Source organism: Nerophis ophidion, linkage group LG10, assembly GCF_033978795.1.
Source record: "Nerophis ophidion isolate RoL-2023_Sa linkage group LG10, RoL_Noph_v1.0, whole genome shotgun sequence".
Classification (NCBI taxonomy): Eukaryota; Metazoa; Chordata; class Actinopteri; order Syngnathiformes; family Syngnathidae; genus Nerophis; species Nerophis ophidion.
Genome location: NC_084620.1, coordinates 62,529,578 through 62,551,005, shown reverse-complemented (window position 1 = coordinate 62,551,005; position 21,428 = coordinate 62,529,578). Strand labels below are relative to the sequence as shown.

General features: G+C 40.0%; 1 protein-coding gene across 1 annotated transcript; it reads right to left on the bottom strand.

The window, feature by feature from the left end:
* Positions 1-3,376: 3,376 nt before the first annotated feature.
* On the bottom strand, positions 3,377-21,223 carry LOC133561146 (potassium voltage-gated channel subfamily A member 1). The gene is made up of 2 exons (XM_061914398.1): positions 19,226-21,223; positions 3,377-3,771 (listed from the first exon to the last, which is right to left on the bottom strand). The coding sequence occupies exon 1, from the start codon at positions 21,051-21,053 to the stop codon at positions 19,401-19,403; it is 1,653 nt and encodes a 550-aa protein (XP_061770382.1). The 5' UTR covers positions 21,054-21,223; the 3' UTR covers positions 3,377-3,771; positions 19,226-19,400.
* Positions 21,224-21,428: the final 205 nt, after the last annotated feature.

Genomic DNA, 21,428 nt, shown 5'->3' with positions numbered 1-21,428 from the left:
GGATTTTTTTTTTACTCCGTGCTTTTTTATGCTATTCTTTTTAATTCTATTTTTTCAGATTTTATTTTTGTTCTACTTCAATTCTCTTATACAATATTTTATTTTATTATACACCACTCTATTCTATTCTGTTTCAATCTGTTACACACTATTTATTTTTTTTTACAATAAAATCTTTTTCTTAAATCATAATCTACCTTCTGTTTATATTCTACCTTCTATTATTAGTTTTTTGTAATTGATATTGTTCTATTTTAAATTCCTTTGTTCTACTTTATTACATTGCACTTTGTTCTATGGAAACCCATTTTTTATTTTACTTTATATTTATATTCTATTGTATTCTATTTTGTGGTTTTCTCATCTATTTAATCATATTCTATAATATTTATATGTATTATATATATATATATATATATATATATATATATATATATATATATATATATATATATATATATAGGGCTTCACGGTGGCAGAGTGGTTAGTGCGTCTGCCTCACAATACGAAGTACCTGCAGTCCTGGGTTCAAATCCAGGCTCGGGATCTTTCTGTGTGGAGTTTGCATGTTCTCCCCGTGAATGCGTGGGTTCCCTCTGGGTACTCCGGCTTCCTCCCACTTCCAAAGACATGCACCTGGGGATAGGTTGATTGGCAACACTAAATTGGCCCTAGTGTGTGAATGTGAGTGTGAATGTTGTCTGTCTATCTGTGTTGGCCCTGCGATGAGGTGGCGACTTGTCCAGGGTGTACCCCGCCTTCCGCCCGATTGCAGCTGAGATAGGCGCCAGCGCCCCCCGCGACCCCAAAAAAGGGAATAAGCGGTAGAAAATGGATATATATATATATATATATATATATATATACACGTTATTTATCGTATCATATTATATTTGACTACATTATGCCCAATTGTACCTGAGATAGGCTCCAGCGCTCCCACGAACCCAACTGGGACAAGCTGTAAAAAATGAATAGATGGATATTGTATTGTATTCATTCTATTCTATCTTATCTTTCTTTATTCTATCCTACTGTATTCTACGTGGTTATCTTGTATTCTATGCTAGTCTGTTCTATTCTATTGGATTTTATTGTTTTGTACGGTTCTACGCTCTACTTTATAATCCTGTCAGGAATAGTAAAATATAATAGTACAGAAAGTGTAGTTGATAACATAATGAAACATGATAGAATAGAGTGCGGTAGATTGTAGTATGATATATGGGAGATAATAAAAATAGAAAATAAATACTCTTTTTTTATTGGTTTGCTTTACTTGAGTAGCAAAACTTCCACAGAACTTTGAAATAAGGAGAACATGAAACTTTAGGCTAATAACTGTGTGGGTTCTTTCATTAGCGGCCATCATTCTCTTAAAGTGACAGACCACCTGTGCAACTAGCTGCTATGCAACCAAAGAGTTCATTTGTCGTTATCTCCATCCACTGTATATTTTATAATTAAAACCTAATTATTCAAATTAAAGGCCTACTCAAAATTAGATTTTCTTATTTAAACGGGGATAGGAGGTCCATTATATGTGTCATACTTGATCATTTCGCGATATTGCCATATTTTTGCTGAAAGGATTTGGTAGAGAACATCGACGATAAAGTTTGCAACTCTTGGTCGCTAATAAAAAAGCCTTGCCTTTACCGGAAGTAGCAGGTGATGTGCACGTGATGTCACGGGTTGTAGAGCTCCTCACATCCTCACATTGTTTATAATCATAGCCTCCAGCATCAAGAGCTATTCGGACCGAGAAAGCGACAATTTCCCCATTATTTTTGAGCGAAGATGAAAGATTTGTGGATGAGGAAAGTTAGAGTGAAGCACAAAAAAAAGAAAAGGGACGGCGTGGCGCAGTGGGGGAGTGGCCGTGCGCAACCCGAGGGTCCCTGGTTCAAATCCCACCTAGTACCAACCTCGTCACGTCCGTTGTGTCCTGAGCAAAACACTTCACCCTTGCTCCTGATGGGTGCTGGTTGGCGCCTTGCATGGCAGCTCCCTCCATCAGTGTGTGAATGGGTAAATGTGGAAGTAGTGTCAAAGCGCTTTGAGTACCTTGAAGGTAGAAAAGCGCTACACAAGTACAACCCATTTAAAAGGCGACGGTTTCAGGCGGCGGCAGTGGGACCGTTTCAGGTGTAATTAGACACAGTTACTTGGATAATTCTGGAAGATCCCTTATCTGCTTATTGTTTTAATGGTGTTTTAGCGAGATTGAAAAGTCATACCTGAAAGTCGGAGGGCTGCAGGATGAGGTCGCATAATCCACTGAAGTCTCCGGTAAGAGCCGACTTAATATCACAATTTTCCCATCCAAAAACTTGCTGGTTGACGTAGAGAAACATGTTCACTTGACCGCTCTGTGTTAAAGCTTCACAACAAAGAAACACAGGCTGTGTTTCGGTGCTAAAGGCAGCTGCAATCCACCGCTTTCCACCAACAGCATTCTTCTTTATAGTCTCCATTATTAATTGAACAAATTGCAAAAGATTCAGCAACACAGATGTCAAAATTACTCTGTAATTATGCGATGGAAAGAGACTACTTTTAGCCGTGTGTGGTGCTGGGCTAATATGTCCGCTACAACCCGAGACGTCACGCGCATGCGTCATCATTCCGCGACGTTTTCAACAAGAAACTCCGCGGGAAATTTTAAAACTGTAATTTAGTAAACTAAACCGGCCGTATTGGCATGTGTTGCAATGTTAATATTTCATCATTGATATATAACAGGGGTAGGGAACCTATGGCTCTAGAGCCAGATGTGGCTCTTTTGATGACCGCACCTGGCTTTCAGATAAATCTTAGCTGACTTTGCTTAACATGATAAGTAATGAATAATTCCGCTGGTAATCACAATGTCAAAAAGAACGTTCAAAATATAAAACATTCTCATGCATTTTAATCCATCCATCCGGTTTCTACCGCGCCTGTTCAAGAAATCGCATTAAGGGTAAGAAGTATTTTATTTATTGTTGGTTAGCTTCAGAATAACAATGTTATTAAAAAGAATTAGAGACTTATTATACTCTAAAAATGTTAGTCTAACTTAATAATGCACACATTTAGTTGTATTTAGTTTTAAATGAAAATATTATATGGCTCTCACAGAAATACTTTCTAAAATATTTGGCTTGTATGGCTCTCTCAGCCAAAAAGGTTCCCGACCCCTGATATATAAACTATCAGTAGTGGGTTTCAGTAGGCCTTTAAGACCACAGAATCTACTGTTCTAGTGAGTGACCTCTGACCTCCATCAATGTGTGTTTTCCTTTTTTAAAATAGCTTTAGTTGCTGAATGGCTCCACCTAGTGGATGTCATAGGAATAAAGAGACACTGGAATTGTATGGAATTTATTCCATCACTTTTCTGCATAAATAACATTAAAAATAACATGTTCACAAACACCACACAAACTTTTGGCTTTTGCAGACCTTTTGGCAGTGTTTAGTGGGAGGGGTCCTTAAAGGGACAGGCGCGGTCCAAACATGCATGTGGGGTAACATGCACACCAGTGCAGCAGGTAGATATGGCTTAAGGGAGGGGGGGGGGCTCCCCAGGTAGAAAAATAGATGACTCTTTGACATGTTGTTTTTCTTCACAGCGACCCCTCCCCCGTGGCGGCGGCGGCGGCTCACAACACCGAGAAGGAACCATCCGCTGCTTTGCTGCAAGGCACAGAGGTCCAGGGGGCAGGGCGGGAGGGGGGGGGGATCAAAGGGGACGTGCAGCAGGTGAAGGGTCAGAGGTCAGCCACTCTGCAGGAAACAGACACACACGTAAGTCACACCACACATAACGCGTCTTGTTTTGACTGCAGATGTGCATGTGTGCGCGCACGCACGCGGGTCCTCCCCAACCCCCCCCCGCATCTTCCTCGAAGTTAATCCCGCGCGTTGCGGCAGATGGCGAGGCCGCATGCACCCGCCGCCGCCGCCCGTCTAGTTATGAATGATTGCACGCTGTCAGGCATTAAGTTGGATGACTGTAATCCACCGCAGCATATGCAGCGCCGCTTCCCTCCTTCGCACCTGACACGCCTCACGCTGTCTGATCCCGTGCGCCCAGGTGTGTTGAGGTCCCGCACCTTGACCCCCCCCCCGTATCAAAAAGCAACCACGGAGGACACAAAGCTGCTTTCGAGGCCAATAGAAGATGACAGCCGCTGCGGTCGCCATGGTTACCGCTTCCACAGCACCAGCGCATCACCGGACTGGACATCCTTGACCGGACGCTGAGACGCCCCGGGGTCACGCCTCGCTCCCGCGCCAGGTCACCCTTTGACCACGCTGCAACGTGCACGCACGTTAAAAGACCACCCAAAGAAAAGAAGCAGAGGAGCAGAAAAGAAGAGGACAAAGAGGCATGCACGTTTCCACATGAGCGCACGCCGCCATCATTTCCACATCGGCGGCGTCGCCGTGTGTCACAGGGTGCCCGCCGTGTGTGTGTGTGTGTGTGTGTGTGTGTGTGTGATGTCACAAAGTTTGACTTGAAGGAGCGTCATGCCAACAATTCACCAAGCTGGCTGCCGGCTAAACAATTAGCTTACGTAAGCGCTCGCGTCGCCGTGTCCCCAGCCAACACGACTGCTAATCACGCTAATGACACGGCGTGATGTGCACATGTGCTTGAGGTTCCCTGATCAAGTTCTCTAATAAATCCACCTTTTTGAGCTGCCACGCGACGACCAGTTTTAACGTCTGGCGAGTGCAGTTGTTTTTTTTGGTTTTCTTTCAGGCTGCCATTGCTCGTGCATGTCTGTGTGTGTGTGTGTGTGTGTGTGTGTATGTATGTATGTATGTGTGTATGTTATGTAACTTCCTCCTCGCGTCGTCTCTCCCGCTTCCAGCGCTTCTCGGCTTGTGGACTTCCAGAAAGTAACTTGCGCTAATCTCTCGCTTTGAGGCTCTGTCGCTGGACACTTTAAGAACACGCGTGTGCACGTGCCCATGTCGCTCATGCTCAGCCAGCACTTATCAAATATAGATAGTGTGTGTGTGTGTGTGTGTGTGTGTGTTTCTAAGAATGGTGTGCACGATGTGAGATTATGGAAGTAAAGTGAGGATTAAATCCGACGCAGTTTTAGTGTGGGCAGCCAAACGAGACGTCCATCACTGGCCAGCTTTGACAAGATATTTCCACTTTTTTTTGTGTGTGTGTGTAATTTCTGCCTTTTTTTTTAATCTGCTGCTGTCACACACCAGCAGCCCTTCAAGGACACGACTCTCACGACACGCCGCTTCAGCGCTTAGCTTCTCTGAAACACGGGCCTGCTCTATACTTGAGCGTGTGCTGTATGTGAATACAGAACTTGGCGTGGGATTTAACACGTTCTGTGCACGTGTGTGTGTAGGTGAATACATATTATAGGTGTAGGGGAACCAGTTAGTGTGTCTTATATGTGTAAGCGAACACGTGTTCAATAGGTTTGTGTGTATTATAAGTGTAAGTGAATACATGGGTTCTATAGGTTTGTGTGTTATATGTGTAAGTGAACATGTGTTTTATAGGTTAGTGTGTATTATATGTGTAAGTGAACACATGGGTTCTATAGGTTTGTGTGTTATATGTATAAGTGAACATGTGTTTTATAGGTTAGTGTGTATTATATGTGTAAGTGAACACATGTTCTATAGGTTTGTGTGTGTTTTATGTATTAGTGAACATGTGTTCTATAGGTTTGTGTGTGTTGTATGTGTAAGTGAACACGTGTTTTATAAATTAATGTGTGTTAAATTTGTAAGTGAACATGTGTTTTATAGGTTAATGTGTGTTATATGTATAAGTGAACATGTGTTTTATAGGTTTGTGTGTGTTATGTGTAAGTAAACACACGTTCTATAGGTTATGTGTTATATGAATAAGTGAACATGTGTTCTATAGGTTTGTGTGTGTTATATGTGTAAGTGAACACATATTTTTATAAATTAATGTCTGTTATATGTGTAAGTAAACACACGTTCTATAGGTTTGTGTGTGTTATGTATAAGTGAACATGTGTTTTATAGATTTGTGTGTGTTAAGTGTGTAAGTGAACATTTTTTTTATAGGTTAATGTGTGTTATATGTGTAAGTGAACACTGGTTCTATAGTTTGTGTGTTTTATATGTATTAGTGAACATGTGTTTTATAGGTTTGTGTGTGTTATATGTGTAAGTGAACACTGTTTTATAAGTTATTGTGTGTTAAATTTGTAAGTGAACATGTGTTTAATAGGTTAATGTGTGTTATATGTATAAGTGAACATGTGTTTTATAAATTAATGTCTGTTATATGTGTAAGTAAACACATGTTCTATAGGTTTGTGTGTGTTTAATGTATTAGTGAACATGTGTTCTATAGATTGTGTGTATTATATGTGTAAGTGAACACATGGGTTCTATAGGTTTGTGTGTGTTTTATGTATTAGTGAACATGTGTTCTATAGGTTTGTGTGTGTTATATGTGTAAGTGAAGACGTATTTGATAAATTAATGTCCGTTATATGTGTAAATAAACACACGTTCTATAGGTTTGTGTGTGTTATGTATAAGTGAACATGTGTTTTATAGGTTTGTGTGTGTTAAGTATGAACTTTTTTTTTTATAGGTTAATGTGTGTTATATGTGTAAGTGAACACTGGTTCTATAGTATGTGTGGTTTATATGTATTAGTGAACATGTGTTTTATAGGTTTGTGTGTGTTACATGTGTAAGTGAACACTGTTTTATAAGTTAATGTGTGTTAAATTTGTAAGTGAACATGTGTTTAATAGGTTAATGTGTGTTATATGTATAAGTGAACATGTGTTTTATAAATTAATGTCTGTTATATGTGTAAGTAAACACATGTTCTATAGGTTTGTGTGTGTTTTATGTATTAGTGAACATGTGTTCTATAGATTGTGTGTATTACATGTGTAAGTGAACACATGGGTTCTATAGGTTTGTGTGTGTTTTATGTATTAGTGAACATGTGTTTTATAGGTTTGTGTGTGTTAAGTATGAACATTTTTTTATAGGTTAATGTGTGTTGTATGTGTAAGTGAACACTGGTTCTATAATTTGTGTGTTTTATATGTATTAGTGAACATGTGTTTTATAGGTTTGTGTGTGTTATATGTGTAAGTGAACACTGTTTTATAAGTTAATGTGTGTTAAATTTGTAAGTGAACATGTGTTTTATAAATTAATGTCTGTTATATGTGTAAGTAAACACATGTTCTATAGGTTTGTGTGTGTTTTATGTATTAGTGAACATGTGTTTTATAGGTTTGTGTGTATTATATGTGTAAGTGAACACATGGGTTCTATAGGTTTGTGTGTGTTATGTATAAGTGTTATGTATAAGTGAACATGTGTTTTATAGGTTTGTGTGTGTTAAGTATGAACATTTTTTTTTTTATAGGTTAATGTGTGTTATATGTGTAAGTGAACACTGGTTCTATAGTTTGTGTGTTTTATATGTATTAGTGAACATGTGTTTTATAGGTTTGTGTGTGTTAAGTATGAACATTTTTTTTATAGGTTAATGTGTGTTATATGTGTAAGTGAACACTGGTTCTATAGTTTGTGTGTTTTATATGTATTAGTGAACATGTGTTTTATAGGTTTGTGTGTGTTACATGTGTAAGTGAACACTGTTTTATAAGTTAATGTGTGTTAAATTTGTAAGTGAACATGTGTTTAATAGGTTAATGTGTGTTATATGTATAAGTGAACATGTGTTTTATAAATTAATGTCTGTTATATGTGTAAGTAAACACATGTTCTATAGGTTTGTGTGTGTTTTATGTATTAGTGAACATGTGTTCTATAGATTGTGTGTATTACATGTGTAAGTGAACACATGGGTTCTATAGGTTTGTGTGTGTTTTATGTATTAGTGAACATGTGTTTTATAGGTTTGTGTGTGTTAAGTATGAACATTTTTTTTATAGGTTAATGTGTGTTGTATGTGTAAGTGAACACTGGTTCTATAATTTGTGTGTTTTATATGTATTAGTGAACATGTGTTTTATAGGTTTGTGTGTGTTATATGTGTAAGTGAACACTGTTTTATAAGTTAATGTGTGTTAAATTTGTAAGTGAACATGTGTTTTATAAATTAATGTCTGTTATATGTGTAAGTAAACACATGTTCTATAGGTTTGTGTGTGTTTTATGTATTAGTGAACATGTGTTTTATAGGTTTGTGTGTATTATATGTGTAAGTGAACACATGGGTTCTATAGGTTTGTGTGTGTTATGTATAAGTGTTATGTATAAGTGAACATGTGTTTTATAGGTTTGTGTGTGTTAAGTATGAACATTTTTTTTTTATAGGTTAATGTGTGTTATATGTGTAAGTGAACACTGGTTCTATAGTTTGTGTGTTTTATATGTATTAGTGAACATGTGTTTTATAGGTTTGTGTGTGTTACATGTGTAAGTGAACACTGTTTTATAAGTTAATGTGTGTTAAATTTGTAAGTGAATATCTGTTTTATAGGTTAATGTGTGTTATATGTATAAGTGAACATGTGTTTTATAAATTAATGTCTGTTATATGTGTAAGTAAACACACGTTCTATAGGTTTGTGTGTTTTACATGTATTAGTGAACATGTGTTCTATAGGTTTGTGTGTATTATATGTGTAAGTGAACACGTATTTTATAAATTAATGTCCGTTATATGTGTAAATAAACACACGTTCTATTGGTTTGTGTGTTATATGTGTAAGTGAACACTGGTTCTATAGTTTGTGTGTTTTATATGTATTAGTGAACATGTGTTTTATAGGTTTGTGTGTGTTACATGTGTAAGTGAACACTGTTTTATAAGTTAATGTGTGTTAAATTTGTAAGTGAATATCTGTTTTATAGGTTAATGTGTGTTATATGTATAAGTGAACATGTGTTTTATAAATTAATGTCTGTTATATGTGTAAGTAAACACACGTTCTATAGGTTTGTGTGTTTTACATGTATTAGTGAACATGTGTTCTATAGGTTTGTGTGTATTATATGTGTAAGTGAACACGTATTTTATAAATTAATGTCCGTTATATGTGTAAATAAACACACGTTCTATTGGTTTGTGTGTTATATGTGTAAGTGAACATGTGTTTTATAGGTTTGTGTGTGTTATATGTGTAAGTGAACACATGGGTTCTATAGGTTTGTGTGTTATATGTGTAAGTTAACACGTGTTTTATAGGTTTGTGTTTGTTAAATATGTAAGTGAACACGTGTTCTATAGGTTTGTGTGTGTTATACGTGTAAGTGAACACTGAATCTATAGTTTGTGTGTTTTATATGTGTAAATGAACACGTTTTATAAATTAATGTCTGTTATACGTGTAAGTAAACACATTCTATAGGTTTGTGTGAGTTATGTATTAGTGAACATGTGTTTTATAGGTTTGTGTGTGTTATGTGTGTAAGTGAACACGTGTTTTCTGTGTAAGTAAACACACGTTTTATAGGTTTGTGTGTTATATGTGTGGGTGAACATGTGTTTTATAGGTTAATATGTGTTATATGTGTGGGTGAACATGTGTTTTATAGGTTAATATGTGTTATATGTGTAAGTGAACATGTGTTTTATAGGTTAATATGTGTTATATGTGCAAGTGAACACGAGTTTTATAAGTTAATGTCTGTTATATGTGTAAGTGAACACATGTTTTATAGGTTAATGTGTGTTTTATGTGTAGGTGAACTCGTGTTTTATAAGTTAATGTCTGTTATATGTGTAAGTGAACACGCGTTTTATAGGTTTGTGTGTGTTATATGTATAAGTGAACATGTGTTTTATAGGTTTGTGTGTTTTATATGTATAAGTGAACACGTGTTTTATAGGTTAATGTGTGTTTTATGTGTAAGTGAACACATGTATTTCATAGGTTGGTATGTCTTATACGTGTAGGTGAGTATGTGTGTTCTATAAGTTAGCATTTTATATGTGTTTAAGTGAACACACGTGTTTTAGAGGTCAAGGCGTGGATATGTCTAAATGAACATGTGTGTTGCATAAATTAGTGTGTATTGGACATTTAAGTGAACACATATTTTATAGGTCAGGGTGTGTACAGTACAGGCCAAAAGTTTGGACACACCTTCTCATTTCAATGCGTTTTCTTTATTTTTATGACAGTTTATATTGTAGATTGTCACTGAAGGCATTAAAACTATTACACCTGTGAAGTGAAAGCCCTTTCAGGTGACTACCTTCTGAAGCTCATCGAGAGAATGCCAAGAGTGTGCAAAAGACTAATCGGAGCAAAGTGTGGCTATTTTGAAGTAATTGGACTATAAAACATGTTTTCAGTTATAACTCCACGTGTTCATTCATAGTTTTGATGCCTTCAGTGACAATCTACAATGTAAATAGTCATGAAAATAAAGAAAACCCATTGAATGAGAAGATGTGAAATTAGAACCTGGTAACTACCGACCTGTTTCTATTCTCAGTTCCATTTCGAAAGTAATGGAGAAAATAGTTTATGAACAGGTTGATAGATACCTTGCTACTAATAAACTAATGTACAAATTCCAATCCGGCTTCAGAACTAACCACTCCACTGACACATGCCTTCTCTATCTGACCGACCACATCAAACATGAGGTGGACGCGGGCAAATACTGCGGCATGGTCATGCTGGACATTCAGAAGGCCTTTGACACCGTTAACCACGCTATACTGTTGGATAAGCTCCGAGCAATCGGATTCGACGAAACCTCATCAAGCTGGATGCAATCTTACTTGGAGGGGAGGAAACAGGTGGTAGAGGTGAACGGCACCGTGTCCCCTCCCCTCTCAGTAAGCTGTGGAGTCCCTCAGGGGAGTATACTAGGACCTTTACTGTTCCTAGTATACGTGAATGACATGCCATCAGCATGCCACTGTGAATTGTTCCTGTTTGCGGATGACTCGGCCATGCTGGTATCCGGCAAGGACAAGTCACAGGTGGAACAAATCCTCAGTGCTGAACTCCTCAATATTTGCACCTGGCTCGCTGACAACAAGCTATCCATACACTTAGGTAAAATGGAATCCATCCTATTTGGGTCCCATATAAAACTTAAGAAGGTCAGTGACTTCACTATAAAAGTGGGTGACATTGTTATCACCAGGAAGGATGAGATCACCTACCTAGGTTCCATTCTAGAGGCTAATCTTTCCTGTGATAAAATGGCAACCAAGGTGATCAAAAAGGTCAACCAAAGAACGAGATTCCTCTACAGAATCTCCTCTCTGGTCAACAAAAGCACCTTGAGGATTCTAGCGGGAACTCTCATTCAACCCTTCTTCGATTACGCTTGCACCTCCTGGTACCCCAGCACCTCCAAAACCCTCAAATCTAGACTCCAAACATCCCAGAATAAGCTAATCCGGTTACTTTTAGACCTCCACCCCAGATCACACCTCAATCCAACCCACTTCTCCAAAGTGGGCTGGCTCAGGGTGGAGGACAGAGTAAAACAACTTGCACTGAGCCTAGTCTATAAAATCCGCTACACCTCCTTGATACCGAAGTACATGTCAAACTACTTCCTTAACGTAAATGACCGCCATAACCACAACACCAGGGGGAGCTCCACAAACCACGTTAAACCCAGATTCCGATCTAACAAAGGTCTTAACTCATTCTCTTTCTATGCCACATCAATGTGGAATGCACTCCCAACAGGTATAAAAGTAAGTGCATCTCTATATTCCTTCAAAACCGCTCTAAAACAACACCTCCAGGCAACTTCAACACTTTACTAATACCCTCCTCCATTCACATCCCATCTCCCCGGATTATAAACAACTCAAATGTACTTCTAATGTATATACTTGTTCTTATGCTATCTGAACTCACTATGTTCTCTGCTGGCTGTACATATCCTACTAAGTCACACCTACACTGTTTCAATGTCCACATTTCTCTGTTGATGCAATTGTTGATGACTGAAGTTCTGATATCAACCAAAGCTCCTCATCCCACCCCCCGGATTGTAAATAATGTAAATAATTCAATGTACATACTATGATGATTAACTTGTGTGATGACTGTATTATGTTGATAGTATATATTTGTACCATGAATTGATTAACGTGGACCCCGACTTAAACAAGTTAAAAAACTTATTCGGGTGTTACCATTTAGTGGTCAATTGTACGGAATATGTACTGAACTGTGCAATCTACTAATTAAAGTATCAATCAATCAATCAATCAATGTGTCCAAATGTTTGGCCTGTACTGTATATGTCGAAATGAACATGTGTACTATAAGTTAGTGTGTGTCATGCGCGAAAGTGAACACAAGTTAGTGAACATGTGTTAGTGTGTTCTGTAGCTTAGATGTTTATGTGTAGGTGAACACATCTGTTAGCATGTTTTATTTTGCCTACATCTAAGATAACATGCGTGTACTATAAGTTAGTGTTTATATGTACACGTGAACATGTTTGTTCTATAAGTTTATATGTGAAATGTGTAAGAGCACCTGTTAGAACAGGGGTGTCCAAACTTTTTTCACTTAGGGCCGCAGACTGAAAAATCAAAGCAAGCGGGGGTCATTTTGACATTTTTCTATTTTAAAAACCAATACAATATATGTATAAGTGAAGTGAAGTGAATTATATTTATATAGCGCTTTTCTCTAGTGACTCAAAGCGCTTTACAAAGTGAAACCCAATATCTAAGTTACATTTAAACCAGTGTGGGTGGCACTGGGAGCAGGTGGGTAAAGTGCCTTGCCCAAGGACACAACGACAGTGACTAGGATGGCGGAAGCGGGGATCGAACCTGCAACCCTCAAGTTGCTGGCACGGCCACTCTACCAACCGAGCTATACCGCCCCAATATACATAGGTATATATATACATATAACCAATATACATTTAGGCCTCCACTCAGGCTTGATCCCGGGGACCCCAAAGGGTTTTGGTCAAAAAAATATTAAAAATTTTGTTTTATTATTAACCAAGTTTTAAATCTCCAGATTAACATTAGGTCCATCCGTCAATATAATGATTTTAATGATTTAAGTTGTATGCTCTTTTTGTCAAAGAAAACCCTGTTTTTTGATGGAAAAAAAACACAAAATATGCAATATTATCACCCAATATATTTTTAAGTGGAATATTTGAGATTATATAATAATTGGAGCCTTAAAAAAGTCAATAACTAATAACACCATTGATTTTAATTCATTATTATTTTTTGAGCAATGACACTTAAAACACATTTTGGGGATCCAAAAGGGTCCTACTCATTAAAGTGTTAAAAAATAAATTATACATTTTTTTACTGTTTACTTTTAACACAATATGCTCGAGATCAACTTCAGATCTATCCGTCAATTATACGTTTTAATGGTGTTTATGTTTTTTGTTTGTTAATTTTAGGCCCTTTTTTTTAAAAAAAAAAACAGCTCAGTTTTTTATGTCAAACAAAATATGCAACATTTTACCCCAAAAATATCTCAAAGTTGAAAATATTACGTGACGTAATTGGAGCCTTGAATAGGTCAATAATTCATAATGACATTCTTTTTGATTCATTATTATTTTTTAAAGAAAGAAACAGCCTGCATGGTAGCTTTGTGTTATTAGAGTAAACATTGCAACATTTTCTTTTTACATTTTACCCGTTTGCTCTTTTATATCACTTTTTAAGTTTTAAAAATGTTTCAATCGTATTTTTAAAATGGGCCGTGGGCCCGTTAAAAAATTACCGGCGGGCCGCAAATGGCCCCCGAGCCGCACTTTGGACACCCTTTGTTTGAAGGTTCTATGGTAAGTGTTTGTGTTGTTACAGGTGACTTTGTGTGTGTTATTAGTGAATGTGAATGCCTACGTAAACATGTGTGTTAAAGTTTCTATAGGTTAGTTTGTACATGTGAACACGTGTTAGGGTGTTCTATAAGTTAGTGTGTGTATTTACATGTAGGTGAACATGTGTGGTCTACAAGTAAGTGTGTGTAAGTGTAGGTGAACAAGTGGTTTTAGCGTGTTCTGTAAGTTAGTGTGTTTACATAATGTAGAGTGGGGCAAAACAGTATTTAGTCAGCCACCGATTGTGCAAGTTCTCCCACTTAAAATGATGACCCAGGTCTGTAATTTTCATCATAGGAACTCTTCAACTCTGAGAGACAGAATGTGAAAAAATAATCCAGGAATTCACATTGTAGGAATTTTAAAGAATTTATTTGTAAATTATGGTGGAAAATAAGTATTTGGTCAACCATTCAAAGCTCTCACTGATGGAAGGAGGTTTTGGCTCAAAATCTCACGATACATGGCCCCATTCATTCTTTCCTTAACACGGATCAATCGTCCTGTCCCCTTAGCAGAAAAACCGCCCCAAAGCATGATGTTTCCACCCCCATGCTTCACAGTAGGTCTGGTGTTCTTGGGATGCAACTCAGTATTCTTCTTCCTCCAGACACGACGAGTTGAGTTTATACCTATTTTGGTTTCATCTGACCACATGACATTATCCCAATCCTCTACTGTATCATCCATGTATCCATTTTGGTATAAACTCAACTCGTCGTGTTTGGAGGAAGAAGAATACTGAGTTGCATCCTAAGAACACCACACCTACTGTGAAGCATGGGGGTGGAAACATCATGCTTTGGGGCTGTTTTTCTGCTAAGGGGACAGGACGATTGATCCGTGTTAAGGAAAGAATGAATGGGGCCATGTTTCGTGAGATTTTGAGCCAAAACCTCCTTCCATCAGTGAGAGCTTTGAATGGTTGACCAAATACTTATTTTCCACTATAATTTACAAATAAATTCTTTAAAATTCCTACAATGTGAATTCCTGGATTTTTTTTTCACATTCTGTCCCTCACAGTTGAAGTGTACCTATGATGAAAATTACGGACCTCTGTCATCATTTTAAGCGGGAGAACTTGCACAATCGGTGACTGACTAAATACTTTTTTGCCCCACTGTAGGTGAACTTGTGTTGTCTATAGTATAGTGTGTGATATGTAAGTGAACATGTGTGTTATATAAGATAGTATGTGTATACATGTAGGTGAACGCTTGTGTTAGCGTGTTGTACAGGTTAGTTTGTGTATGTGTTGAATGAAGGTGTGTTAGCATGTTCTATAGGTGAGTGTGTGAACGCACGTGGGTGAACTGTGTTCTATATAAGTTAGCGTGTCTATTTGTAGGCAAACACACATGTTGGCGTGTACTATTGGTTAGTGTGTATTTGTGTAGGTTAATGTGTCATATAGGTTTGTGTGTATGCATATGTGTAGGTGAACATATGTGTTCTATAGATTAGTGTGTGTATGTGTAGGAGAACATGTGTGTTAACATGTTGTATAGATTAGTGTGTATGTGAAGGTAAACACGTGTATTAGCGTGTTGTATCGGTTAGTGTGTATACATGTAAGTGAACAAGTCTGTCAGCATGTTCTAGAAGTCAGTTTGTGTGTGTGTGTATACGTGTAGGTAAACACGTGTGTTAGCGCGTTCTGTAGGTTAGTTTGTGTACGTGTTAGTGAACGTGCGTTCTATAAGTCAGTGTGTGCACGTGTAGCTGAACACATGTTCGCGTGTTCTATAGTTGAGTGTGTGTATGCGTAGGTAGGTGAACACGTGTGTTACTATGTTCTTTAAGTTAGTGCGCATGTGTGTAAGTGAACACATGTCGGCGTGTTCTATAGGTTAGTGTGTGTGTTTCATTGTGTAGGTGAACATGTGTGTTATATAGGTTTTTGTGTGTTAAATGTATACCTGAATATGTATGTTATACAGTATAGGTTAGTGTGTGTGTGTTATACATGTAGGTGAACATGTGTGTTCTGTAGGTCAGTGTGGATTCAATATGTAGGTGAATGTGTGTGTGTTCAGTGTTTAGGTGAACATATGTGTTCTATAGGTCTGTGTATTTGTGTAGGTGAACATGTGTGTTAAGATGGTATATAGATTAGTGTCTTTATGTAAGTAAACATGTGTATTAGTTTGTAAGTGAACAAGTCTGTCAGCATGTTCTATAAGTTAGTTTATGTATACGTGTCGGTGAACATGTGTGTTCTATAGGTTAGTGTGTCTATACGTGTAGGTGAACATGTGTGTTCTATAGGTTAGTGTGTATATAAGTAGGTGAACATGTGTGTTCTAAAGGTTAGTGTGTGTGTTCAAGTAAAAGGTCAACTTTTGTGTTATAAAGGTAGGTGAACATGTGTGTTCTATAGGTTAGTGTGTGTGTATACATGTTGGTGAACATGTGTGTTCTATAGGTTAGTGTGTGTGTTCAAGTAATAGGTGAACTTTTGTGTTATAAAGGTAGGTGAACATATGTGTTCTATAGGTTAGTGTGTGTGTTCAAGTGATCGGTGAACTTTTGTGTTATAAAGTTTTAATTTTCCTGAAGGAACTCTCCTAAAGGAATCAATAAAGTACTATCTATCTAGTACTATCTATAAAGGTAGGTGAACAGTGTGTGTGTGTATACGTGTTGCTGAACATGTGTGTTCTATAGGTTAGTGTGTGTGTGTTCAATGTGTAGGTGAACGTGTGTTATATAGTAGGTGAACATGTGTGTTCTATAGGTTAGTGTGTGTGTATACGTGTAGGTGAACATGTGTGTTCTATAGGTTAGTGTGTGTGTGTGTATACGTGTAGGTGAACATGTGTGATGTCTATAGGTTAGTGTGTGTGTGTATACGTGTAGGTGAACATGTGTGTTCTATAGGTTAGTGTGTGTGTATACGTGTAGGTGAACATGTGTGTTCTATAGGTTAGTGTGTGTGTGTATACGTGTAGGTGAACATGTGTGATGTCTATAGGTTAGTGTGTGTGTGTGTATACGTGTAGGTGAACATGTGTGTTCTATAGGTTAGTGTGTGTGTAAACGTGTAGGTGAACATGTGTGTTCTATAGGTTAGTATGTGTATGTGTTCAATATGTACTGTAGGTGAATGTGTGTTAGGTAGGTAGGTGAACATGTGTGGTCTGTAGGTTGGTGTTAGTGTGTGTGTATACATGTAGGTGAACATGTGTGTTCTATAGGTTAGTGTGTGTTCAATATGTAGGTGAACATGTGTGTTCTATAGGTTAGTGTGTGTTCATTGTGTAGGTGAACATGTTTGTTCTATAGGTTAGTGTGTGTGGGTATATGTAAATGTAGGTGAACATGTGTGTTTTATAGGTTAGTGTGTGTGTGTGTTCAAAGTGTAGGTGAACGTCTGTTATGTATGTAGGTGAACATGTGTGTTGTATAGGTTAGTTTGTGTTCAATGTGTAGGTGAACGTGTGTGTTCTATAGGTTAGTTTGTGTTCAATGTGTAGGTGAACGTGTGTGTTCTATAGGTTAGTGTGTGTGTATACGTGTAGGTGAACATGTGTGTTCTATAGGTTAGTGTGTGTGTGTATACACGTAGGTGAACATGTATGCTTTATAGGTTAGTGTGTGTTCTATAGGTTAGTGTGTGTTCAATGCGGAGATGAACATGTGTATTCTATAGGCTATAGTGTGTGTGTTCAATATGTAGGTGAACATGTGTGTTCTATAGGTTAGTGTGTGTGGGTTTATGTACATGTAGGTGAACATGTGTGTTCTATAGGTTAGTGTGTGTGTTCAATGTGTAGATGAACATGTGTGTTCTATAGGTTAGTGTGTGTTCAATGTGTAAGTGAACATGTGTGTTCTATAGCTTAGTGTGTGTATACGTGTAGGTGAACATGTGTGTTTTATAGGTTAGTGTGTGTGCAATGTGGAGATGAACTTGTGTGTTTTATAGGTTAGTGTGTGTGGGTATATGTACATGTAGGTAAACATGTGTGTTTTATAGGTTAGTGTGTGTTCAATGTGTAGGTGAACATGTGTGTTCTATCGGTTAGTGTGTGTGTTCTATAGGTTAGTGTGTGTGTTCTATAGGTTAGTGTGTGTTCAATGTGTAGGTGAACATGTGTGTTGTATAGGTTAGTTTGTGTGTATACGTGTAGGTGAACATGTGTGTTCTATAGCTTAGTGTGTGTGTATACGTGTAAGTGAACATGTGTGTTTTATAGGTTAGTGTGTGTGGGTATATGTACATGTAGGTGAACATGTGTGTTCTATAGTGTGTGTTCAATGTGTAAGTGAGCATGTGTGTTCTATAGGTTAGTGTGTGTGTGTACGTGTAGGTGAACATGTGTGTTTTATAGGTTAGTGTGTGTTCTATGTGTGTTCTATAGGTTGGTGTGTGTTCAATGTGTAGGTGAACGTGTGTTTTATAGGTTGGTTTGTGTTCAATGTGTAAGTAAGCATGTGTGTTTTAAAGGATAGTGTGTGTGTGTACGTGTAGGTGAACATGTGTGTTTTATAGGTTAGTGTGTGTTCAATGTGTAGATGAATGTGTGTTCTATAAGTTAGTGTGTGTTAAATGTGGAGATGAACATGTGTGTTCTATAGGTTAGTGTGTGTGTATACGTGTAGGTGAACATGTGTGTTCTATAGGCTATAGTTTGTGTGTTCAATGTGTAGGTGAACATGTGTGTGTTCTATAGGTTAGTGTGTGTTCAATGTGGAGATGAACATGTGTGTTTTATAGGTTAGTGTGTGTATACGTGTAGGTGAACATATGTGTTCTATAGGCTATAGTGTGTGTGTTCAATGTGTAGGTGAACGTGTGTGTTACGTATGTAGGCGAACATGTGTGTTCAATAGGTTAGTGTGTGTGTATACGTGTAGGTGAACATGTGTGTTCTATAGGCTATAGTTTGTGTTTTCAATGTGTAGGTGAACATGTGTGTGTTCTATAGGTTAGTGTGTGTTCAATGTGGAGATGAACATGTGTGTTTTATAGGTTAGTGTGTGTGTATACGTGTAGGTGAACATATGTGTTCTATAGGCTATAGTGTGTGTGTTCAATGTGTATGTGAACATGTGTGTTCAATAGATTAACGCGTGTATGTCGGTGATCACGTGACTCGGCCCGTTCTGTCGGTTAGCATGTGTATACGTGTTGCTAATTAGCACCCATCTGTCTTGTGTGCGTTGATGAGTAAAAAGTAAAAAGGAGAGCATCAGCTGTCGTTGGTCACCATGGAAACGAGGTGCCGTAATTATGGCGTGAAATGACATGAAAGTAATGAAAGATGCGGGCCAAGGTGCGCGTCCTGTTCTGGTCCACTGGCTCCAGATGCCCATACGCTTACATGTAGAGGTTACGCAATGGTCTGCGGGACACACCCACTCCTCATCAATCTACAAAGTCGCCCGTGACGTCATCACGTGTACCACTGACCTGCTATCAGTCACGTGTCCGTGCGCGGGTCCTCTGAGAGTTTGGAGGGGCACAAAGGTTTGGGGTCGGAACCTGAGAGAGGAGAGACGCGCGCCGGACGCGCACCGCGCACGGGGGCAGGTGGAAGAGCTCCAGTCGCGATATGTACAGGTGTCCTGCAGGGGGCGCCCCGCTCCTACAGGTCAGTTTCCCGTGTGTCGAGGCAGAAGGCGTACAGAGAACTTTTCAGGTCCAAACTGCTGTTGGCCTTCACGTTGCTCTTGTCCGGCCCCCCCGCCGAGTCCTTGCGCTCCTGGTCGTCGTGTTTGAGTTCGGGGGAGGCGGGCTCGTCTTTGAGGGAGGACTGGTCCTGGTCGGTCTCGCGGTGGTAGAAGTAGTTGAAGTTGGACACGATGACGGGCACGGGCAGCGCGATGGTCAGCACGCCCGCGATGGCGCACAGCGAGCCCACGATCTTCCCGCCCACCGTCACCGGCCTCATGTCGCCGTAGCCCACCGTCGTCATGGTAACCACCGCCCACCAGAAGGCGTCGGGGATGCTGGAGAAGTGCGACTCGGGCTCGTCGGCCTCGGCGAAGAAGACGGCGCTGGAGAAGAGGATGACACCGATGAAGAGGAAGAAGATAAGCAGGCCCAGTTCGCGCATGCTGGCCTTGAGGGTCTGACCCAGGATCTGCAGACCCTTGGAGTGGCGGGACAGCTTGAAGATGCGGAAGACGCGCACCAGGCGGATAACGCGCAGGATGGCCAGCGACATGGCCTGCTGGCCGTTCTGGTGCTCCTGACCCTGCTCGGCCAGCTCGGTTCCGAGCGTGATGAAGTAGGGCATGATGGACATGATGTCGATGATGTTCATGACGGTCTTGGAGAACTCGGACTTACTGGGGCAGGCGAAGAAGCGCACGAAGAGTTCGAAGGTGAACCAGATGACACAGGTGGTCTCGATGATGAAGAATGGGTCGCTGAAGGTCAGCGAGGGCCGTACCGCGGTACCGTTGTCCGGCCGGCTGGTCGCCGGAAGCTCTCGCTCGTCACGGAACTCGGGCAGCGTCTCCAGGCAGAAGGTGATAATGGAGATGGTGATGACGAGCACGGAGACGATGGCGATGCCGCGTGCTGGACTGGAACTTTCCGGGTACTCGAAAATGAGCCACACCTGCTTCTGGAACTCATTCTGGGGCAACGGCTTCTCCTCCTCCTTGATGAAGCCCTCATCCTCACGGAAGCGCTCCATGGCCTCCTCGCCCAGCTGGTAGAAGCGGATCTCGTCCGCGAACACGTCGATCGACACGTTCACGGGTCGTCGGATCTTCCCGCCGGACTGGTAGAAGTAGAGAATTCCGTCAAAACTGGGTCGGTTCCTGTCGAAGAAGTACTCGTTGCGCAGGGGGTCGAAGTACTTGATCCTCTTGGCGGGGTCCCCAAGCAGCGTGTCCGGGAACTGGTTCAGTGTCCCCAACTGGGTCTCGTACCTCAGGCCGGCGATGTTGATGAGCACACGCTCATTGCTGTCTGAGTCCAGGTCCAAGTCCAGCAAGTCGTCGTCAAACAGATGTGGACTGTGGTCTGCGCGCAACAGCGCGTCCATGGCGTTCTCGCTGCAGCTCAGCGTGCTGTTCATGTCGTTGATCCTCCACGCTCCCTGAGGAGGAGGAGGAGGATGATGATGATGTGGAGGAGGAGAAGGAGGAGGAGGATTCCCCCCCCCTCCACCACCGTGCGTGTTCAGTTCTTTGCTAAAGTCCTCCACCAGTCCGGACTGGACCAGGTCCAGCTGCTCTCCATTGTTGGTGCCTCCATTCTCAAAGCTGACCAGTGCAACCTCCATCTCAGTGACGTCTCACTCTCTCATGTCTCATGTCTCATCGCGTCTCCTCCCGCGCTGCCATCCTCTGCTCGTGCGTGTGAAGATGAAGATGATGATGGTGATGATGGTGATGATGTCCGAAGTGAAGTGAAAATGTGAGGATGTTGGAGGAGCAGCCTCCCTCCCCCTCGTCGCTCCGCCCCCTGACCATCCCCCACCCCCTCCATGTGCGCGTGTGCGTGTTGACTCTCACACTGGATCAGATTCATGCTTTTTATTCTAAATATCAAATAATGCTGTAGAATCGCCAGAGGAGGGCAGCATCAGGAGTTGAGGAAATAAAAGGCAGAACACATATTTCTGTCTAAAAAAAACTTGTGATATGTACATATTCGG

Bases quoted from the DNA above. Each gene is read 5' to 3' on its own strand.
- LOC133561146 (XM_061914398.1), bottom strand. From the start codon at position 21,053: ATGGAGGTTGCACTGGTCAGCTTTGAGAATGGAGGCACCAACAATGGA.